This window comes from Schistocerca gregaria, chromosome 10 (genome assembly GCF_023897955.1).
Source record: "Schistocerca gregaria isolate iqSchGreg1 chromosome 10, iqSchGreg1.2, whole genome shotgun sequence".
Classification (NCBI taxonomy): Eukaryota; Metazoa; Arthropoda; class Insecta; order Orthoptera; family Acrididae; genus Schistocerca; species Schistocerca gregaria.
In genome coordinates this window covers 91,142,741-91,161,653 of record NC_064929.1, presented here as the reverse complement: position 1 = coordinate 91,161,653, position 18,913 = coordinate 91,142,741, and the positions used below count along the sequence as shown (strand labels likewise).

The 18,913-nt window shown below is 44.3% G+C and overlaps 1 protein-coding gene across 9 annotated transcripts in view; it reads right to left on the bottom strand.

The window, feature by feature from the left end:
• LOC126293725 (uncharacterized) overlaps positions 1-18,913 on the bottom strand; it is a 122,652-nt gene that overhangs the window by 53,812 nt on the left and 49,927 nt on the right. For all 9 annotated transcript variants that reach the window (XM_049987041.1, XM_049987048.1, XM_049987040.1 and 6 more), the window contains one exon: positions 2,511-2,836. In XM_049987041.1, the coding sequence (XP_049842998.1) occupies positions 2,511-2,836 (326 nt within the window). The remainder of the gene's footprint in view (positions 1-2,510; positions 2,837-18,913) is intronic.

Genomic DNA, 18,913 nt, shown 5'->3' with positions numbered 1-18,913 from the left:
ACTGTTGTGCATCTCCTCACAGTAGCCTCCACTTTTCTTGGGCCCGTCTTGGATTTGAAAGTTCATACACTGCCTCTGACAAAACCTGCTTTGCTCCCAATATGTGTGATAATCAGGCATTTACCTTTACCTGTTTCCAGTGGATAATCCAGATAGAAATGCTTGTTTAGAGGATTTTATGGATTTATGCACCCAGACATTACTTCAGGTATGTCGTGTGTTTGGCCACGTCTCGTCCAAACAATAAACGGGTCTTCCTTCATCTCTCAACAATTTATTTGTAGGTGACACTGCCTCCATGAAATCATCTCTGTCTATTAGCACGATACTGCATCCACACCGAACATATTTAAAACTCATTTCTTTTAAAAATTTATAATATGTAGTTATATGGAAGTTGCTCAAATCTGGATTTTTAATCGTGGCCACGAGCACTTTGTCAGTTGTTAGTGATCTGTTACAAAAATTTTCCATTCGTATCGCACTTCTATCGAAGTCACCAACACTTTCTGAAAGTTTCTGTCACGATTTTTCTTTCTTGGGAGACTTTGAAGAGTGTAAAAACCAAGTAACACCTGTAGATGCTGTTCTTTTCAAAACAATATTTGTCACTGAATGCTCTGGATACAACAGCTCCATTTAACACTGATTAAGAGCCATGTGCTTCTCCATAGAAGTTAACGACTTCTTCTTCGATCACTTCTCAGTCAGAGTCAAATCTGACACGTCGACCTTGCTCACAGTCTCCGCAGAGGACAATGTGACAGTTTTACTCCTATGTGATACTAATAGAAATAAAGGAATAGCTACTAGGTGACCACAAAAATAATGAATGATGAATGTGATTACAATCACTGACACTGATACTGACACATGAATAATCAAAAACTGGGTTTTCAAATGAGACAAACTTTACAATCAGATTCTACGATCACACACTAATGACTTACAATCGCAACAGACGTGGCCAAATCGAGTGAGTGTGCCCCGTATTGCTCACCTCTCGGTGGCAGTGCTGCGGTCACGTGCCTCGTCGTGTCCGCACGCTGTCCGTCATTTCCGTGAATGGAGTGTAGTACTGGAGTACTTGCGAGACTGAACTGGAGGTGTTGGCAGCCGCTTCTACGGTAACATCCCGACCGACTGCTGTCATTCAGTTAGGGCCTGATCAGTTTACCAGTACACCACTCAGTGGGTCCATACACTCTTAATATGAGAACACAGTGATTGTAGTGAGCTCGAATTGTGTGTTTCAGAGTGAAGCTTTTGTTCCTGCTCGAAATCTGTTGTTCTGTCCTGGATGATAAAGATCGTGAGTTATTTTTTATAATTTTTTTTCCCAGTTGTTACATTTATTTCACTTAGATATTACCGCATTGTTTGAAAGTCAGCATCATCAACCAGCATTGCAAATACATGTGCTCACCGAGTATTTTTATGAACATTATTTTCACAATATTTACATTCTATCTGCACGTGTCGGAATGAATAATTTTTTTATAGTTTCTGTGTCTCTCTGCATGATGATTACTAATGAAACAATGATAGTCCAGGTCACAATGATTCCGTATAACAGTCAATTGTCAACAGTCACTAATTTATCAGTGGAAATAAAATAAAAACTATGTCAAGGAACTACAGTATACTGAATTTAGAGACACAACTGGCGGGACCAACTTGTGATATATTTGCTTTGTGGAATTTACCATAGTATGTACACAGATATTTCCAGCAAATGTTTCACAACGAAGCTACGTAGTACCTGTAAATAACTAAGATATCTGCTCTAGTACAAGCTCCCATAATAACGTGAACAGTTCCTTCGTACACAAGTTGCTAAGTGCCTCATAATGTTGCTGCTTTCTACTTTGGGTGGTGATAATGTACACCAACAAGTTGAAGAGAAAGAATTTGTGGTAAAATATTATAGACAAACAGGAAAAGTAATGGATCCAGAATGGTGCCCTGAGGGATACATGTTTCAAAAACTTCCTCATCCATAGGCTGTGTGTATGCAATGAATCATTAGCAGCATTTCTTAAATTATAAGTGCTCATTTTGAAATGACACATTCTGCCTGTTAATTTCACTATGAAATGTGCAGAATAATTTTCACGACAAACTCTGAACCCAAAACACGCGGGTGAGGCTGGCTTGCCAGGTGTTGTCGTATTGCACAGAACTGAATTGGGTACAACTGTTAAATACGGAGGCTTAAACAATGGCACAGTCACTTACAAACAGAAGTAATTCTGTACCAAACTGACAAAAGCTGACCTGCAGCTTTTTTAAAGGAATCGTAGCAATATTTAGCTATCTACATAACAATCTGTATTTAATAGCCCTTTATACGTACACGAGAAGAAATATGCCAAAAGTCCACTTATCGCAACAAGAAAGGCGCAGGTTATACCGTGAAGATATTGAATACACGCGAAGCACACTCGTCAACCGAAAGTAATTTCGAGTAGAAGTTAGACAATCTTAGGAAGACAGGTAATAACACTCACCTCATCCCACCCATCGCCCACTTTATGCGTATCGACCTGAGAGTGTTCCTCTTGGCTCTCAGAAAATACCTCAGGTCTTCCATATCGATATACGTAAACCCAAAGTCGACCTCGGCTAGTTGTGGGCACCCGCTGACCAGAGGTCGCACCAAACAAGGTTCCTGGGTAGAGCTACGATCGAATTCCTTGTATTCCGGTTCCAGATTCAGCACACGGAGGTTGTGCAGCTGCGACAGGGCCTCCGAGCACCTTTCAGACTGCAGCAGTTTGTAGGGAGCCGTCAGTGTGTGTATTCTGGTGCACTTCTCCACCAAGGTCTTCAGTACCTGCAACCGAACGATTCCCCTTCTGTACAAACACCTACAAAGAAAGCAGTGGCAAACCTCAAGAAGAAAGAAACTTCGTTACCGGTCATTTAAACAGATGCTTTCTGTTTTTTCTGAGGCAAATAATCAAATTCCAGTGGCAGAAGATGCACAGCAACAAGACAGATGGACACAAAGGAAGTCAGTGTTAGTGGTGAACAGAAGGACAAGGACGACGATGGCGACGTGTGGTTTGTCGGGAGCTCAATTGCACGGTCAATAGCGTCCGCACAAAGTCCCAATTTTTACACGGTTCAATTTTTTCACAATTCAGTGTAGTCACTGCCACAAATGATGACGACGGAAGTGAAATGACGAGGAAAGCACAAACACCCAGTCCCCGGGCAGAGAAAATCTCCAACCCGACTGGGAATCAAACCCGGGACCCCGCGATCCAGAGGCAGCGATGCTAGCCACTAGCGCACGAGCTGTGGACTGAACAGGAGCAGAGCTCCCACATCATCCACACTCTCTGGGCCACCTGGTTGTTAGCTAAGAGACAGCTGGTATTTACTACGAACAGGTTACAATCTCACCCGGCAAATCCTCGAGGAGTCGGTTCGTACTGTCAGTGTCACAGCTGCTTCCAACCACCCCGTTCTTTTCTAGTCCGACCAAATTCTCTGTTTTCGTGACCTACATTGCACGACAACTGAATTTGCCCTCGTTTTCTTGTTCTTAACTGACCGTGTACACTCTCACTAATCGTAAACAAATCGGAACAAAATTTCTATTGGGAAAAGTTCAAAGAAGGAGAAAAATCTATATGCATCCGCACTGACAGCAATAACTGGGAGAAATGCTTAGTGTATGAAAAGTTTATTTTGGCTCAATGACAATTTACGTAATGGTTTTTAGCTTTAGTATCAGACCAATATAACTAGCCAAAATGAATCCCTTAAAGAAACAAACTTACATATGTAAAACAGCTCCAGATGTCTGATTATTTTACAAAATATGTTAATGTGTTAAATGTCAGACATTAAGGATGAAAGGAAGAAAAAGTTTTCCAAAAGTTTGAATTTACATTTGAACTTTGTCAGAAATTCTCAATTTCTGAAAAGCATTCGATTCAGTACCAGACTTGTCCTTATTGTCAAAAGTTCAATCGTTGGGGGAATCAAGTGAAATTTGTACCTGGATTGAGGACTTTTTGGTGGAGAGGAAAGAGAGTGGTATCTCAGATGGAGAATCATCGTCAGATGTAGAAGTAACTTCCTCTTCGTGTCGTGTACTAATAACCTTGGGGGCAATTTTAATAGTAGCCTCACATTTTCTGCAGATACTGCAATTATCTATAATTAAGTATTACCTGCAAGTAGCTGCATAAATATTCAGTCAGATCTTGATAAGCTTGCAATGTGGTGTAAAGATTGCCAGCTTGCTTTAAATGTTCAGAAATATAAAATTGTGCACACCGCAAAAAATGTAGTATCCTATGACTACAATATCAACGAGTCAAAGTTGGAATCGACCAACTCATTTAAATACCTGGACATATAATTTTTTAGGGATGTTAAACGGAATGATCTCCTAGATTTAGTACCAAATAGTATTAATATAGGCTATTGAATGTATACAGAGAAGGGCAGCACAAATGGTCACAGATGTAATATGACACATGGAAAAGTGTTAAATTTCTTCTGCATCTCCTTAACTGTCAGACTATTGAAGATAGTTTACATCTATCTCGAGAAAGTCTACTAGCAACTGACTTTAAATGATTACTCTACAAATATACTACAAACGCCTACATATCTGTCACACAGAGATCACGAATTTAAATTAGAATAATTATAGCACACACGAAGGCATTCAATCAATCATTTTTCCCACACTCCATTCGTAACTGTAACAGAAGAAACCCTAATAATTGGTACAACGGGACATACCCTCTGCCGCGCACTTCATGGTGGTTTGCAGAGTACGAACAGATTAGATGTAGATGCAGAATTAGAAGTAGAAGTTATTACGTGCTCTTGTTATCAAACATAGGATAAGTATAGTCCGGGACGGGTTATTCTACCTCTACACATGTACACAGTTTCTAAGTCTCGTACCGGTTTTGAAATTGCATGGTGTCCCCGTCTCCTGCTCCGGGTGTGCGACGAGCCACCGAACTTTTGCCTCGCGGCAGAGTCACCTGCTACACGACTGGCAGGCCAGAAAGGACAGGAGGAATATCCCGTGAAGCCCTCTTATGTCTCTCCAGCCGACAAATGTCCGAGTCTTCCTCTGCCGACCAGAAAGGCTCCAAGAAATCAAACAAAGGCAAACAGTATTCTCCTTAGCCAACTCAAGTTCGTTCTATTAGCTGTCTTTCCTTCTGTGAATTGCGCTTAATGTGTAGTCGTTTTTACTCCCTTTCATCTTCATGTTCTACAGTTCCGAAATGGGCATGTACGACTAGTTGTTCTTGTGCCCTAAAATAAAACAAAACAATAATGGTCTTATTGTGTTAAGCCTTTAACACAAGATCATACATCTCAATGAGTATATTATGGCAGAATTTTAAATTTGATCAATAATTATATGAAAGGCCGAAAATCCAATTTTTGTTTTCCCTGAAGTAGTTAGATTTGGAACTTGCAACTGGTATTGTACACTGTGTTAGCCATTTAGTGATACAGATCTCACAGCATAGGTGCCCCATTGGTATGCGTATACAGTGTTACAGACCCCCATGGGCAGTTTCACAATTACAGCAGGCTAAAAGCAATGCCACAGATACCTTTAGTAAGCCAACTGTAAACCACGTTCCACTTACACCACCTGGCAAAACAGCAATCTATTTGTGCATATGCCACGGTCAGGTCATTATTTTGGCTACTACCATTAAGCATGGGTATTTGTAAGCAGAGAAGAGGGAAGGAAAAGAACAGGCACAGTCCTCTGCGAACAAGACTCAGTGGCGGCAGCAGCAGCTGCCAGCTCACAGATCACTTCCCTCCCCCCCCCCCCCCCCCCCCCCCCCCCCTTCCCAAAAAACACAGTGTTACGGAGCTGGTCAGTGTCGTGTATTGTAGACTGTGTACACTCATTCAGTTCATGGCACGATCCAATGAAATTGTGGGTTTATATTGTACTTCTGATAATATAACAGTCTCATATTTTTCAAAAAAAGATACAACATACGTAAGCCTTATTTTAACACGAAATGTATTCACAGCTGCAAATACGGATAACCATCGGCTGTATGATGGAATGATGACAATGAAAATTTGTGCCAGATACGGACTCTAACCAAGATTTCCCACTTATTGTGAGCAGTTGGTTTGTCGTTAAGCTATCTGACCGCACTTCCAGACCAGATGCAAATTTCAATATATCGGAAACCGTATGTCCACAACCTGCACTCACACATTTGTTATATATTTTTCCATACAGGGGAGGCATTTTTAATTGAATGCTGCTTGCCTGGTGTTGACACATAAATATGATATTTCAGTGCCTGTGTTGTTCAGAATTATGATGCAATATTCATTCAGACATGCACGCTTTGTACTACTGGACAACACAGGCACTACAATATTGTATTTATCCACCGACAATGGGCAAGTGAATTTCGATTAAAACTGTCTCCCCTGTACAGAAACGTACATAATGAACGCACCAGTGCATGTTGTATACACACGGTTTTCAACATTTGGAAGTTTGGGTCTGGCCATGAAGCGTGCAAACAGATAGGTGACCGCTCACGATAAGTGGAAAATCCGAGTTCACGTCTCGGTCCGGCACAAATTTTCGTTGTCACCATTCCATTATACAGCTGAGATTTGTCTGTATTTGCAACTACAAATACATTTCACGTACATCATAATGGCTGCAGCTTACCAAAGCCCACGTTCTTTCGGATGTGCGTGCGTGCCCGAAGGAATATTACACTGCACTTCTGAACGACGTGCTCTGTACCTTATTGTAAGCTTTATTTTCAGAAAACTATTACTCTTTGTACTTCTAATTTAATTCAAAATTATAATCATATCTGAAATTATGAATCTTATCATATGAAATATTTTGAGCAATAATTTGACAACTTTTATAAAAGAAGTATTTAATCACGTACAAAGATCTCCAGATGAAAAATATAGACGTATTATAAGATAGCCGAACTGAAACTTCTCCGATCTTTGCTCTCGTCAATTTGTGTAACGAGCAGTTGTCGGTTAGTTATGGAGCAAGTAGTTTCACTGTAAAGTCACGAGGTGAATGACGTGGGAGTTATCCCTTTCTTTTTGGGGTCACTGGCTGGCTGAGGTTTGTTTTGTACTGCAATGTGGAACTGCTATAAATTACTACATGAGAGATGGAAACAATAAACAGAGAGAAGGATACAGTTTCATCATGCAGCATTGTCCTTATCTTACAGTGAAGGTCAGTCATACTGCCTAGATCTAAAAATGGTAATTCCAGAGAGCCACAAATTCAACAAGGAGCAACAAAAAGAAGGTACTAAGCAACTTTCCTTCTTGCCAATTTATTAGCTGCACACACGTAGCTAAAAAAATGTGGCTTTCCAACCTTTTTTTTTTTTTTTTTTTAAAAAAAAGTTCTTTCTGGACAACAGTAGAGAAGAGAGTGAGCTCAATTTGGAAGCTCAGGTCTGGGATCTTACAGAATAAAAATTTGGATACTGTTGTGGATCTACGTGTTTGCAGATTGAGGAGAAGGAATGTTATGTGGGTTTGTATGGAAAGCAAGTGTAATTATTTCTAAAATGCAAGAATAATGGTTGGACTAACACTCATTTAACAAAGAAATGTATATGATAATTATGCTGAAGAATAAACACATTTTGAATGAGTCAATGGTGGCAGCAGATCGACATGTCAGTTTAGTGACTTATTTTGGTTTTCATTTTTTCACACTATGTACATGAAAGGAACATTTAACAAAAGTAACTAATTTTAAGAAATGTTCAAATCAGGACAGGTGGGGAGACTAAGAAAGCAGACAGGCGCAATTATACATAACAATTGAATATGAAGATGAATTATTTGAACCAGCAGAACTGGAATGTCCAGAATTAAAAAGAATGATTTCAGCACTGGGTCAGTCAATGGTCCATGTTTTAAAAAATATGCATGTTCAATTTAGCAATGCTTTAAAAAATATTCAGGTTACAAATGAAGTCAGATTAAAAGCAATAGAATAATGAATTGTGATTAAAAGTGAAGAAAATTCAGAAGCTCTGAAACACCTCAATACAAAAGTTTCACATTTGAGTGAATATGTTAAATTCATGAAACTGTGAATGAAGTTATAGCACAGAGAGTATTAGCTGAAGAATACAGCAAAGCTGAAATTGGTGTTCACGGTGATGAAGGAAAGTTGCGAACTTTGAATGATAATGTTGTAGAAGATAATATTTTGAGGTAATGCTCTAAACACAGTAGAGGATCCCGTTCTACAGACAAACTGTTTTCTGCTGTGAAAGTCTAATTGTAAGCATTACTTGAACTGGCTAGGGCAAATGAACTTTCAGTATTAGTTGCTAAAAACCATTAGAAACCCGGCACTTGCATATATTTCGTGAGGAGAAAAATATTTGTAATAGTTTTTTCAAAGTACAAAAACTTGAGAATTTGAATTTTGTAAACAGTTACAGCACAATTGGTGGTTGATGTACTAAAATGAAGTTTGCAGTCCATTTAGAAGCAGTGGCAGACTAGTCTGTGTAGTGCTGCAAACAACAATATTTACTGTACACAATTCTGATGTAAAAATTTACAGCTTAAACCCACAATCTCTAGGCCTTATCAAAAAATTTTCAAAAATATGTGCAACTGTCGATAAGGGAAATGTGCGTATTATCTGTGAACGACTTTCTTTGAGGAGTCTGATGCTCGGTTTCTCACGTGCTGTAACATTCATGTTTTCTGCTGTATTGTGTCTAGTTATTAAGTGTTTCATAAATGTATTTCCGTCAAAATGTGTGTCATTAGTAACACGCATTATCTTAACTGCATTAATAATCACAGTGGGGACTCCCACGACTGTTAGTAATGTTGAAAAACTGAGTGCGTATCGCCTTTTTTTCGTGTGCTCCAGTTCCGTTCACTACCGACACAGATCATATTATTCCTTCACATTCAGACTTCTCCGTGCCTACAGTGCCTCGTCACTCGTGGCTCAGACAGAAATATTTGGCTTCATTTCACGGGTTTCCGATGCCACCGAGCCATCCTCACCCGGCACAATACGGACGTTAATATCCGCCGACCCGCAGCTGGCTCACCGGCCTCGTCCCTGTAAAAGACGTAGCTATGCCGTTCCAAGTCACACTGCCGGTCTGTGACCGAGGTCGGAACTAAACGGCCCATTCGGTGACTCCGAAGCGTGCAGCCTCATTCTGCCGGCATGCGATGACACCCGGCTCCTTTGCTGTGACAGGTTCTGGTCACAAAGTTTCATTTTTGCATGCTCACTCGGTGACGCCAGTCACATCTGCTGCACCGGACACTGGCACGCTCACCCCTCCGTGTCGCCTCTACCGCCAGCTTCAGCAGTGACGCGAGTCACCTCCCCCGTGTCGGAGGACTGCACCTCAGCACGTCTCGCTTCCCACTAGCACGGATTTTCGGCGATGCTGGTCAATTCTGCCGCACCGGTCACTTACGCTCTCGCACCTTCCACCCCGGCTCCTGCAGCACCGACCTACGGCACCTGTACTCTGCTCGTGCCCGCTTCAAACGTACTGGCCGACGGCACCGCAGCAACCCTCCTTACGCACCTCACTCTCACACGGTCCTGCCGCTACAGACCACAGCACCCTTTTCTCGTCCACACCTGCACCGTTCGCACCTGCTACCTCCAACTGTGGCACAGCACCCTCCTCCCGACCTACTCGGGCCGTCGCCGCTCCCCAGAGCCCGGCACTCCACTACACGACCCCTGCTCTGCCCGCACCTGCTCCTGCCGTGCCACCCTCCGACGTCTCCGTTCACTGACACACACGTGTTGACCGTGCCCACTCTCAATATCAGCAGCATCCGACTACGAGCCTGGCCCGGCTTCCGCTGCTCCAGGCACCAGTCCGATAACGGCCGTCGCACCAGTCGGTCACGATTTGACACCGCAGGTCGGTACGGCTCCCCTGCCTTGGTGCACGTCGGCTGCTCCCTCGCCCACTCTCAATACCACCACTCCGAGGTTTCCCGAGGTACAAAGGGATAACCCTAAGATGTGGTTGGCCCTAATGGAAAATATCCCCGATTTCCGTGCTATCTCTGACGATATCGCGAGGTTCATTTACTTCGTCAGTCATTTGCGTGAACGCGTCCATCTCTTCAGTTATCTACTGCTTTCACCACATACAGACTGCAACTGTACACCGTCTAAAAGTCACCTCATCGAGCACCTCTCCTGTCCTCTGGTGCAAGTAATGTGGTGTGTGGCCGCCAAACTATTCGGCAAATGTGCGAAGTCTGGGCCCTGACAGCAACTTCACTCGCAAATTGACAGTTAATACCGACATCACTCTCTGGACCCTCTGTCTCATCAAATGTCCTCGGGAACTACAGCTGCAGCTGCTTTCATGTATCACCACCTCTCCGGAGTCGGGTCTCCGTTCCGTTGACGGAGCATTCGCTATTATTCGACCATGCCAGTGCAAGCCTCGAGCGTCGTCACCGACCGTGGCGGTGGGGGCAGTGCCGTCCCCGCTACCCCGTTGCTCACGTGCTCACAGTCGCACAGACCCGGGCCAGACCACCACCGCTACGCCACTGCCATCTGTCGGCCTCCGTCCCACACTTCCAGAGTCAACGACCTGGCGTGCACCGCACAGAGACAAAGCTGCGCCCGACCGGCCTCCGAGTGCCGACACTCCCTCTCCGCCCCCCTCCCTACCTGTCCACAGTGTCAACTTCGTACGGCGTTTGGCCCACCGATCACAACTGCGAGCCTCTGTGCAGTCACCTAAACACGAATGGCAGTCACATGTAGGTGCCATGTCCCGCCTCTACGCTACATGCCGCCTACCCGCCCGGGTCGCACGGCGCCCACCTCGGGCACACGCTCACTGTCTCTGTGTGGTGACATGTCCGGCCTCCCCTTCTTGCACACTGGAGCAGATGTCGGCGTCACCCTTGCCACTGCGACATCTGCTGACCCCTCTCCAGCTTCGTTACCTTTTGTCATTGCAAACAGACCACGTATCCCCTCTCACAGCTCTGTAAGGTTATCACTGTGTTTCCCACAATAAGCTTTTTCCGTGGTCTTTTTACGTGGCAGAAATCGACAAACCCGTCATAAGGTTGTACTTCCTCTGCCATTGTGACCTCTCGCCTTACCTTCAAGCCGCTGCACTCCACCACTCTTCAGGTGCGACAATCTCCAGTGGCGACAGCCGTGTGTCACATCCGATGCCCGTTCCTTTGGCCCCGCAACTGGTAATCCTCAGGGAATGCGCTCACTGGCTTCTCAGATCACCTCTACAATCTCCGAGCCCTCACACGAGCGCTCTCAGATGGAAGCCCTCTGCACGCAAAACTCTAAGCGGATCTCTCACGACTCGGCGACGTCCCCGACTGCCACGAGTACCGGCAAAGTTCCGCCGACTCTCTGCCGATACTGTTCACAGAGCACGATCTCGACCCCCGAGTTGCGACCCGGGGCGACGTGCCGCTCTATCTGTCAACGGCAACTACACGGACGCCAATACGCGAGGCCCGGCAACCGCACCTGCTTCCTTGTGACGTGCATAGCAACTGCAATACCGTCCTCGCAGCTAGTACGCCGTCACACTCGCCGCCCACCGTCGCGGCGCATCTCCTGTGTCAGCCGACACACCACTCACATTGCCAGTGAACCTACTCCACCTTCCACGCGCCAACATTCCATCTCCCACCAGTGTTATATTTCATCTGCTACCGGTAACCTGCAGCTCACACGACCGAGCCCCCCTGCCGCCTCACCTACTGCTCAGTCGCTATCACCGGCGGCCCCTGTCACAAGATAAATACCGCAGAGGGGACTCTGCTTCGACAAGGTTCGGCACCTTGACGCGATCGAGCTACACTGTGCTAAAGACACTGTCAAAGAGGTGGATATGCTGCGGCTTCAAACGTCAACTGGCCCTCACCAATACACCTCGTGTTGAAGAAAGACAGTACATTCCGTATATACGGCGATTACCGAATGCTAAATTCTCACCGGCTGCTGTGGCCGAGCGTTTCTAGGTCCTTCAGTCCGGAACCACACGGCTGATCCGGTCGCAGGTTCGAATCCTACTCGGGCACTGATTTGTGTGATGTCAGGTCAGTTAGGTTTAAGTAGTTCTAAGTCTAGGGGACTGATGACCTCAGATGTTAAGTCCCACAGGGCTCAGAGCACAGCCAGGGCTACACACAGCTGCAGCCCGGGGTCCACGTGCTTGCAGTGCTCGGCTGCTGTATGGAGTGTCGCCAAGTTCCCGTGCACCCAACCCACATACCTAACACTACCAATTCCTGCCTTACAGCCTTAAAAATGCTGCCCAAAAGTAGCAACTTTTTATCGACTCAGTGGTGTTTAACTTTCCTTTTGCCTACGTGTACCTCAGTGACATTCTCATGTTCTCGTCATCTATCAGCGACCATCAGGAGCACCTCGAACAAGTTCGCACTGCACTAGAATTGAACGACATCGAGGCAAATTGTGAAAAGTCGCAGATTAGTAACACCACTGTCACTTTTCTGAGTCACACTGTTTCGTTTGCTGGCGTGCACCCCCTTTCAGATGGGTCAACTCCAATCTCAGCTCGCCTCTCCCGGAAGATTATTCTGAACTGACGTGCCTCCTTGTCACGGTCAGTTTTTATCGCTAACACCTCCCCGCGTGGCTTCTGTACAGATACCACTGACCGACGCGTCGGCCAGGAACACGTCGGGCAAACGCCGTCTCCCTCGGACAAATGACACGATCGGTACGTCCGACTGTCTGAGAACCACACTTTCCCAGGCTGTTACCCTCGCCCGCTCGAAGCTAGACCCACTTACGACCCTCACGGCATATGCCAGCAACACTGCCATCAGTGCCCTGCTACAACGGCCCTCGGGTGACACTACAGAACCACTCCTATCTGTCTCAAAAAAACTGACAGTGTCTCAGTGCAAACGGTCAGTGTTTTAATTGACAACTTTTAAGGCGATCAAATGCTTCCGTACGATATCGGAGGGCTTCCCCCACTATATTCGCGGACCGTAAACCTGTTATTGACGCCATTCGTGACTCATCTTGGGCTCTCCCTCCCGGTCGGTTTCGCCACTCCGACCTCAATTCCACAGACGTGCGATACATTCACAAGACGGACACTGGTGGCGGACTATCTCTCACAGGTCAGTACCGTCGCAGCACCTACCGACCTCGAAGACCCGGCACGTCAGTAGGCAGCCGACAGGTCGATCCAACAGCTACCTACCGACCGATGGAGTTCCCTCCCTCTCAAAATGCGTCACCTTCTCGTAGCGACGACACCGGCACTCTGCGACACGTCGACGGGCAGGGTCTGAAGAGTCTTCCCGACCGAACTGTGACGTGACATCTTCAGTGCCTTACACAACTCGTCCGACTCGGGCATAAGAGCAACCACCACACTGGTAACTGAACGCTACGTCTGGCCAGGAGTCGAGAATGACTGCTGCACGTGGGGAAAGGCGTGCACCCACACCGTCCTCCACCGGCAGGCCGAGGCACGTCCACGTTGATCTCGTGAGTTCTCTCCCTCCATCTGAGGGTTTCAAATACGTACCGTCTGTGACACATCAGGGCACTCGGTAGGTCGAGGCGGTTCCTCTGAAGGACGTCACAGCGGACTCTACTGCCCACGCATTCGTCAACATGTGGTTCTATCGATTTGGCTGCCCTTTTTCTCCGACGACACACCAGGGCTGCCACCTCCAGTGTAGCCTGTACGACCAGCAGTGTGCTGTGGGTGGCGTGTCCAAGATCCACACCGCACCCGCCACTCGCAGAGCGACAGCCCGGTCGAGTGCCGGAATGGGACAGCCGAGGCTGCGCTCGTGTGCCGCAGTCGACTCCACTCTGAGGAACTTCCCTAGATACTTCTAGGCATACGTGTGGCACTCTAAGAGGTCCCGGACGCATCACTTGCAAAATCCTGTACGGCGCACCACTAATCCTGCCCGCTGAGCCAGCAGATGATGTCCCACCTCCCTCTTGAGACTCACCACCTGCCCGGTCGAGCACGCCCATGCGCACGTCTCCGACTTCGAACACTGCCACCCGAGTTTCGCACTGCTCCACAAGTGTTCCTCCGTAAGGACTAGAAAACGTGTCACTTTTTTACATTACGCGACAATTCTGCACCTGGCATTAAGCTACTACGTCTTGCTGCTGCCAGTCTCCTACACACTGTCACAGGACTGTGGACTATCTCTCCACCGTGCTCCGCATTTTTGGGATGGAGGGGTGGGGGGCCCCTGTAGCGACTATTAGAAAGTGAAAAAAGGTTTCATCTGTGAATGATTTTCTGCGAGGAATCTGTTGCCGGCTTTCTTACAAGCTGTAATGTTCGTGTTTGCTGCTTTTTTGTGTCTAGTTATTCAGTGTTTAATAAATGTATTTCCTACATTACTTAACTGCATTAATATCCACAAATGTGTCAAAGCAGCACTCGTCTGAGTCTAGCAACAGTTATCATAATTTTTAGCAAAAAACTGTTGAGTGAAGAGCTGTAATCTATGAAAGCAAAACTGTGCCAATTGATTCTCACAAGCTATGTAACTTTTATCTGACAACAAATGTAAAAAAGATTAGCAGTAGGGTACAAAAATAAAGTATCACAACCTGTATTAATTAAAAAACAGATAAAGCCCACCAACAAAATTACATTTCAGACCAACAGTGATCGATAAATTTCTCTCTTACGGGCTTTGAAAATGGTAGGATTGGTATTATATTGTGATTTCCTAATGCTTTTGTTATTATGCTCCTTGTTTACAATTTGAACTATGTTGTTGAATGATTAGTACTAAGGATGAAACATACTGTAATATACTAACATGTATGAAGTAGTTAGTTATCTTCTGCTATATCATCTTACTCTGTCTGGGTTGTGATAAAACTCTGACATATAAACTTTTTCATTATTTCAAACAATATTATCCTGACATTAAAGTGGAATGTGCAGTTTATTGATTTGGTTAGGAAGTTAAGAATTTGTCAGTAAATATCCTTTAAGCTTTTTCATAGTTTGTGCAATAGAAAAATATTTATAAGTGAAATATAAGATTATTTGGAACATTATTACAGTACCTATGTTGAAAATACTTTTGGGAAACTAATGTCATTTCATGTTTTTTCTAGATTTCCTTGGTGTTCAGTTTCATGGAACTGTTTTTGCATGTTTTGGCTTACATTTAGCACAATATTTAACTTAAGAGTTGATCTTTTACTATTTACCGCCAGCATTTTAACAGAATTGTTACAACAAACTGGACAGACAAAAAAAAACCTTTTTATTTTTATTTTTGCCATGTGGAGAAAATTTTTGTTGTAAGTTGACTACGTGTTTTAAGAAATGAAGTGATTAAGATAATACTGACGTGTTGTATTGGAAGCTGATATGAAGGATATGATGTAGAAGGTGACGAAGTTAAACTTAAGGAACTATATTGTGATTCACAGTATGCTAAATTCAGCTGTAATATGATGTATATGTTTGCAACAGAGAATGAGCTGAAAGTTTATAATGTACTTATTGTCGTAAAAGAAGAATACTGATTGCATTAAATAATCTTTGAGATAAAAGTACATGATGGGATTATAGATTATTGAAGTAATTAACCATGGAAAATAACTGTAGTACAATGAACTGTGCTGAGCAATATATGCTCCCACGCATTTCATAAGATGAATCTGGTTATTAACAAGGAAGCTTATTGGGCTTAGGAACATTGTTTTTTTTAAAACTATTTATTATTCCTGAAGAATTTAATATTGGAAAAAGCAGGTTTTTCATATGAAAAAGAATCGGATTTTTTCTTGTATTAATCAAATATTAGAAGATCCATTTGTGATTTCACAGATTTATGTATAGACATGTAACACTATTATTTTCAATATAATGTCTGCAATAAGCCAATTTTGTACAGAAAGGTAAAGAATCCATCAGAGGAACACACATTCATTAGGGCAACAACAGCTCAAAGCCGTGTGCTCACTAAGCACGTAATACACTGTTTTCTTCTTAGTTCTTGTTTACCTTTAAATCCATCCATTTCATCTTTTTCTATCCATACTATCCCTGTTTCATTTTAAAGAAAAATTTTGATGTTCTTTTTTGTCTTGAGTATTATTTCATTGTCTACTGGTCTTTGTTTGCAACATAACACCTACCGAATCAGTTTTCGTTAAAGTCTTATGATCATTTGCTGAGCAGTTACTGTTTGCACATCTGTAACAAATTCTATATTCGTGTTACTACTGTTTGTAAATACACATACTAATGTTCACTTTTACATTTTCTTTAACAGTCTGGTCCAAAACTTTTTTCTGTCTCTATGATACAGTCTTCTACATTGTTAAGGGAACAACAACAATGGTCTGTTCAGTCAATCTGAATTGTGAATTTCTACTGGTTGGTGGTTGCCATGTGACACTACTTAGCTTCATTTTAGAGGGCACCCCTTTCATATCGTTACCCTATTGTCTTATCACTGTTACTGTTGTGACTCGCCAATCTTTCGAAGTGCCACCGCACAGTTACGCGTGTCCTCTACGTGCGGCACTGTCTGCCAGCCATGCAGCAGCAGCGCCACCTAAGCGGCCGGCCAGCCAGCCAGCCAGCCAGTGGCCGCGACTCGGACTCTGTGATTTGACTGTTAACGTGTATCCTCGTCTTACTCTGTTTACTTTATCTGTGATTTACATGTACTGCGTCGTCATTGAAACATATTTGTTTAACTTAAAGTTTTAACAACTGGCAACGAGGTAGTGAATTTTTCTTTTTCATCATTGTCCCATGTTTCCATGGCTACTTTAGAGCAACTATTGCAAGGTCTCATTGAACTGCAAATACTTCTCACAAATGCGATTCGTGATTTTGTCACGGCATCAAATGCGGGGCGTCTCTCGACATCGTCTCTACTTCCTTTTCCTCCTTACGACGAGATGGCGGAAGACTGGTCAGATTACGAAAAACGTCTTCGAAAGCACTTCTTGACATTCATGTCGCGGATGACCAAACATGTAAGTCTCCGTTCCTTTCATGGATTTCACCTCAAATGTATCGGTTGTTGTCGCAATTGGCTCCTTTGAAAGATCCTGCATCTTTGCTGAAATGTGCTCACTTCTGTCCGTCTATTTTCAAAAGCATACACACGTGGTAGCCTCTCGTGTTGCCTTTTATCGTTGTCAGAAACAATCGAATCAAACCTATTGCGCTTGGGCTGCTGAACTTCACGACCTCAGTCGAAAGTGTAATTTGTTACTGAAGTTCACAAAGAATCCTACACCGATTCCAATGCACGGGATGCTATTATCTGGTCGGTGCCCGACAAAGAAGTTAGGCAACGTGCCCTTCAGTTGGCAAATCCGACTCTAGATTAAGTCCTATCCATCACTCAGTCTTTTGAAATTTCTCCCGCCACTGGAGCACGGATAGAGGTGTGCCGTGACATCAGGGAAATACAACCTCTGTGCGCTGCTGACGAAGCGTGTGGCGTGTCCCCGCCAGCCGACGTGGCCGCAGTACACTCCCAAGCGCAGCCTCGGCCTAACCGTAAACAACCCTCTAAGAAACTGCACCAAAAACCCACGGCAACTTCCTTTATGTCCGCAGTGTTTTACGAAACATTCACGAGAGGACTGTCCACAATGTTGGGCCATGTGACACAAATGCAAGAAAAAAAGGGTCATGTCATCCATTTGCAAATCTGATCGCATACATGATGTTCGTGAACATGATGTTGATTCTGATTGTGTTGTCTGTCAATTGTACTTCTTCCCTTTCAGGGAAGTTATTCCTCACGGCCCAAATATTTGTTTGAGATGTTCGCATGCAGGTGGATACTGGTTCTGCTGCCACTATCATCAATTCTCAGACGTATCTTCAGTTGGGTTCTCGAATCTTGTCACCTGTCATCACTAGGCAATTACGGACTTACAATAAGCAGAAGATTTCTCTCTTGGGACAATTTGATGCTGTGGTAAATAGAAGATTTCTGTCTTGGGACATTTGATGCTGAGGTATCTTACAAATCTGTCATTCGCACTGTTCCCATATTTGTGGTCGACCATAGTAATGCGGAGAATCTTTTTGGTTTCGATGTCTTTCGCGTTTTTGGGTTCTCCATATATGACTGTCAGTATCGTCTCTGATGCTATTCCTTATGCTCAATTGGATTCCTTGTCGATGACATTTTTTTCCCTGCTTTCTCCTGGGTTAGGCCGTGCAAACAACCTGTGGCCCTTCGTGATCGGCTCAAACGGGAGCTTCAGGGGTCTTGCATACTGTCACTTCCAGTGAGTGGTCCTCTCCTGTCGTCGTTGTTGCTAAGCCAAATGGTGATATTCGTCTCTGTGGCAAATCCAAAGCCACTGTAAATGCTCAACACCTACCCTATGCCTCGACCTGAAGAATTTTTCACTTTGCTGGAGGCCAGTATTTTTCTAAATTTGACCTGTCGGAAGCTTATCAACTTCCTCTCAATGCTACTTCCGGGCAGTTTCTGGTACTGAACACGCCTTCCGGCCTCTATCAGTAACAACGATTGCCATTCGGGGTTGCCAGCACCCCTGCTCTCTTTCAGCAATTCTTGGAACAATTATTGCTCACTGTCCCTGGGTGTATAAATTACATGGACGACATTGTTGTCACTGGCTCCACCACTGACAAACATCTTCAAAATCTCCGCACACTTATTCATGTCTTACAGACTGCCGGTCTTAAGTGTAATCTTCAGAAATCAAAATTTTTTCAGGCATCTATCACATACTTGGGGTTTCAACTCTCTCGGGAGGGTATTCGTCCACTTCAGCAAACTGCCGCTGCGATCGATGCCCTTTCTCGCCCTACATCTGTTATGGAACTGC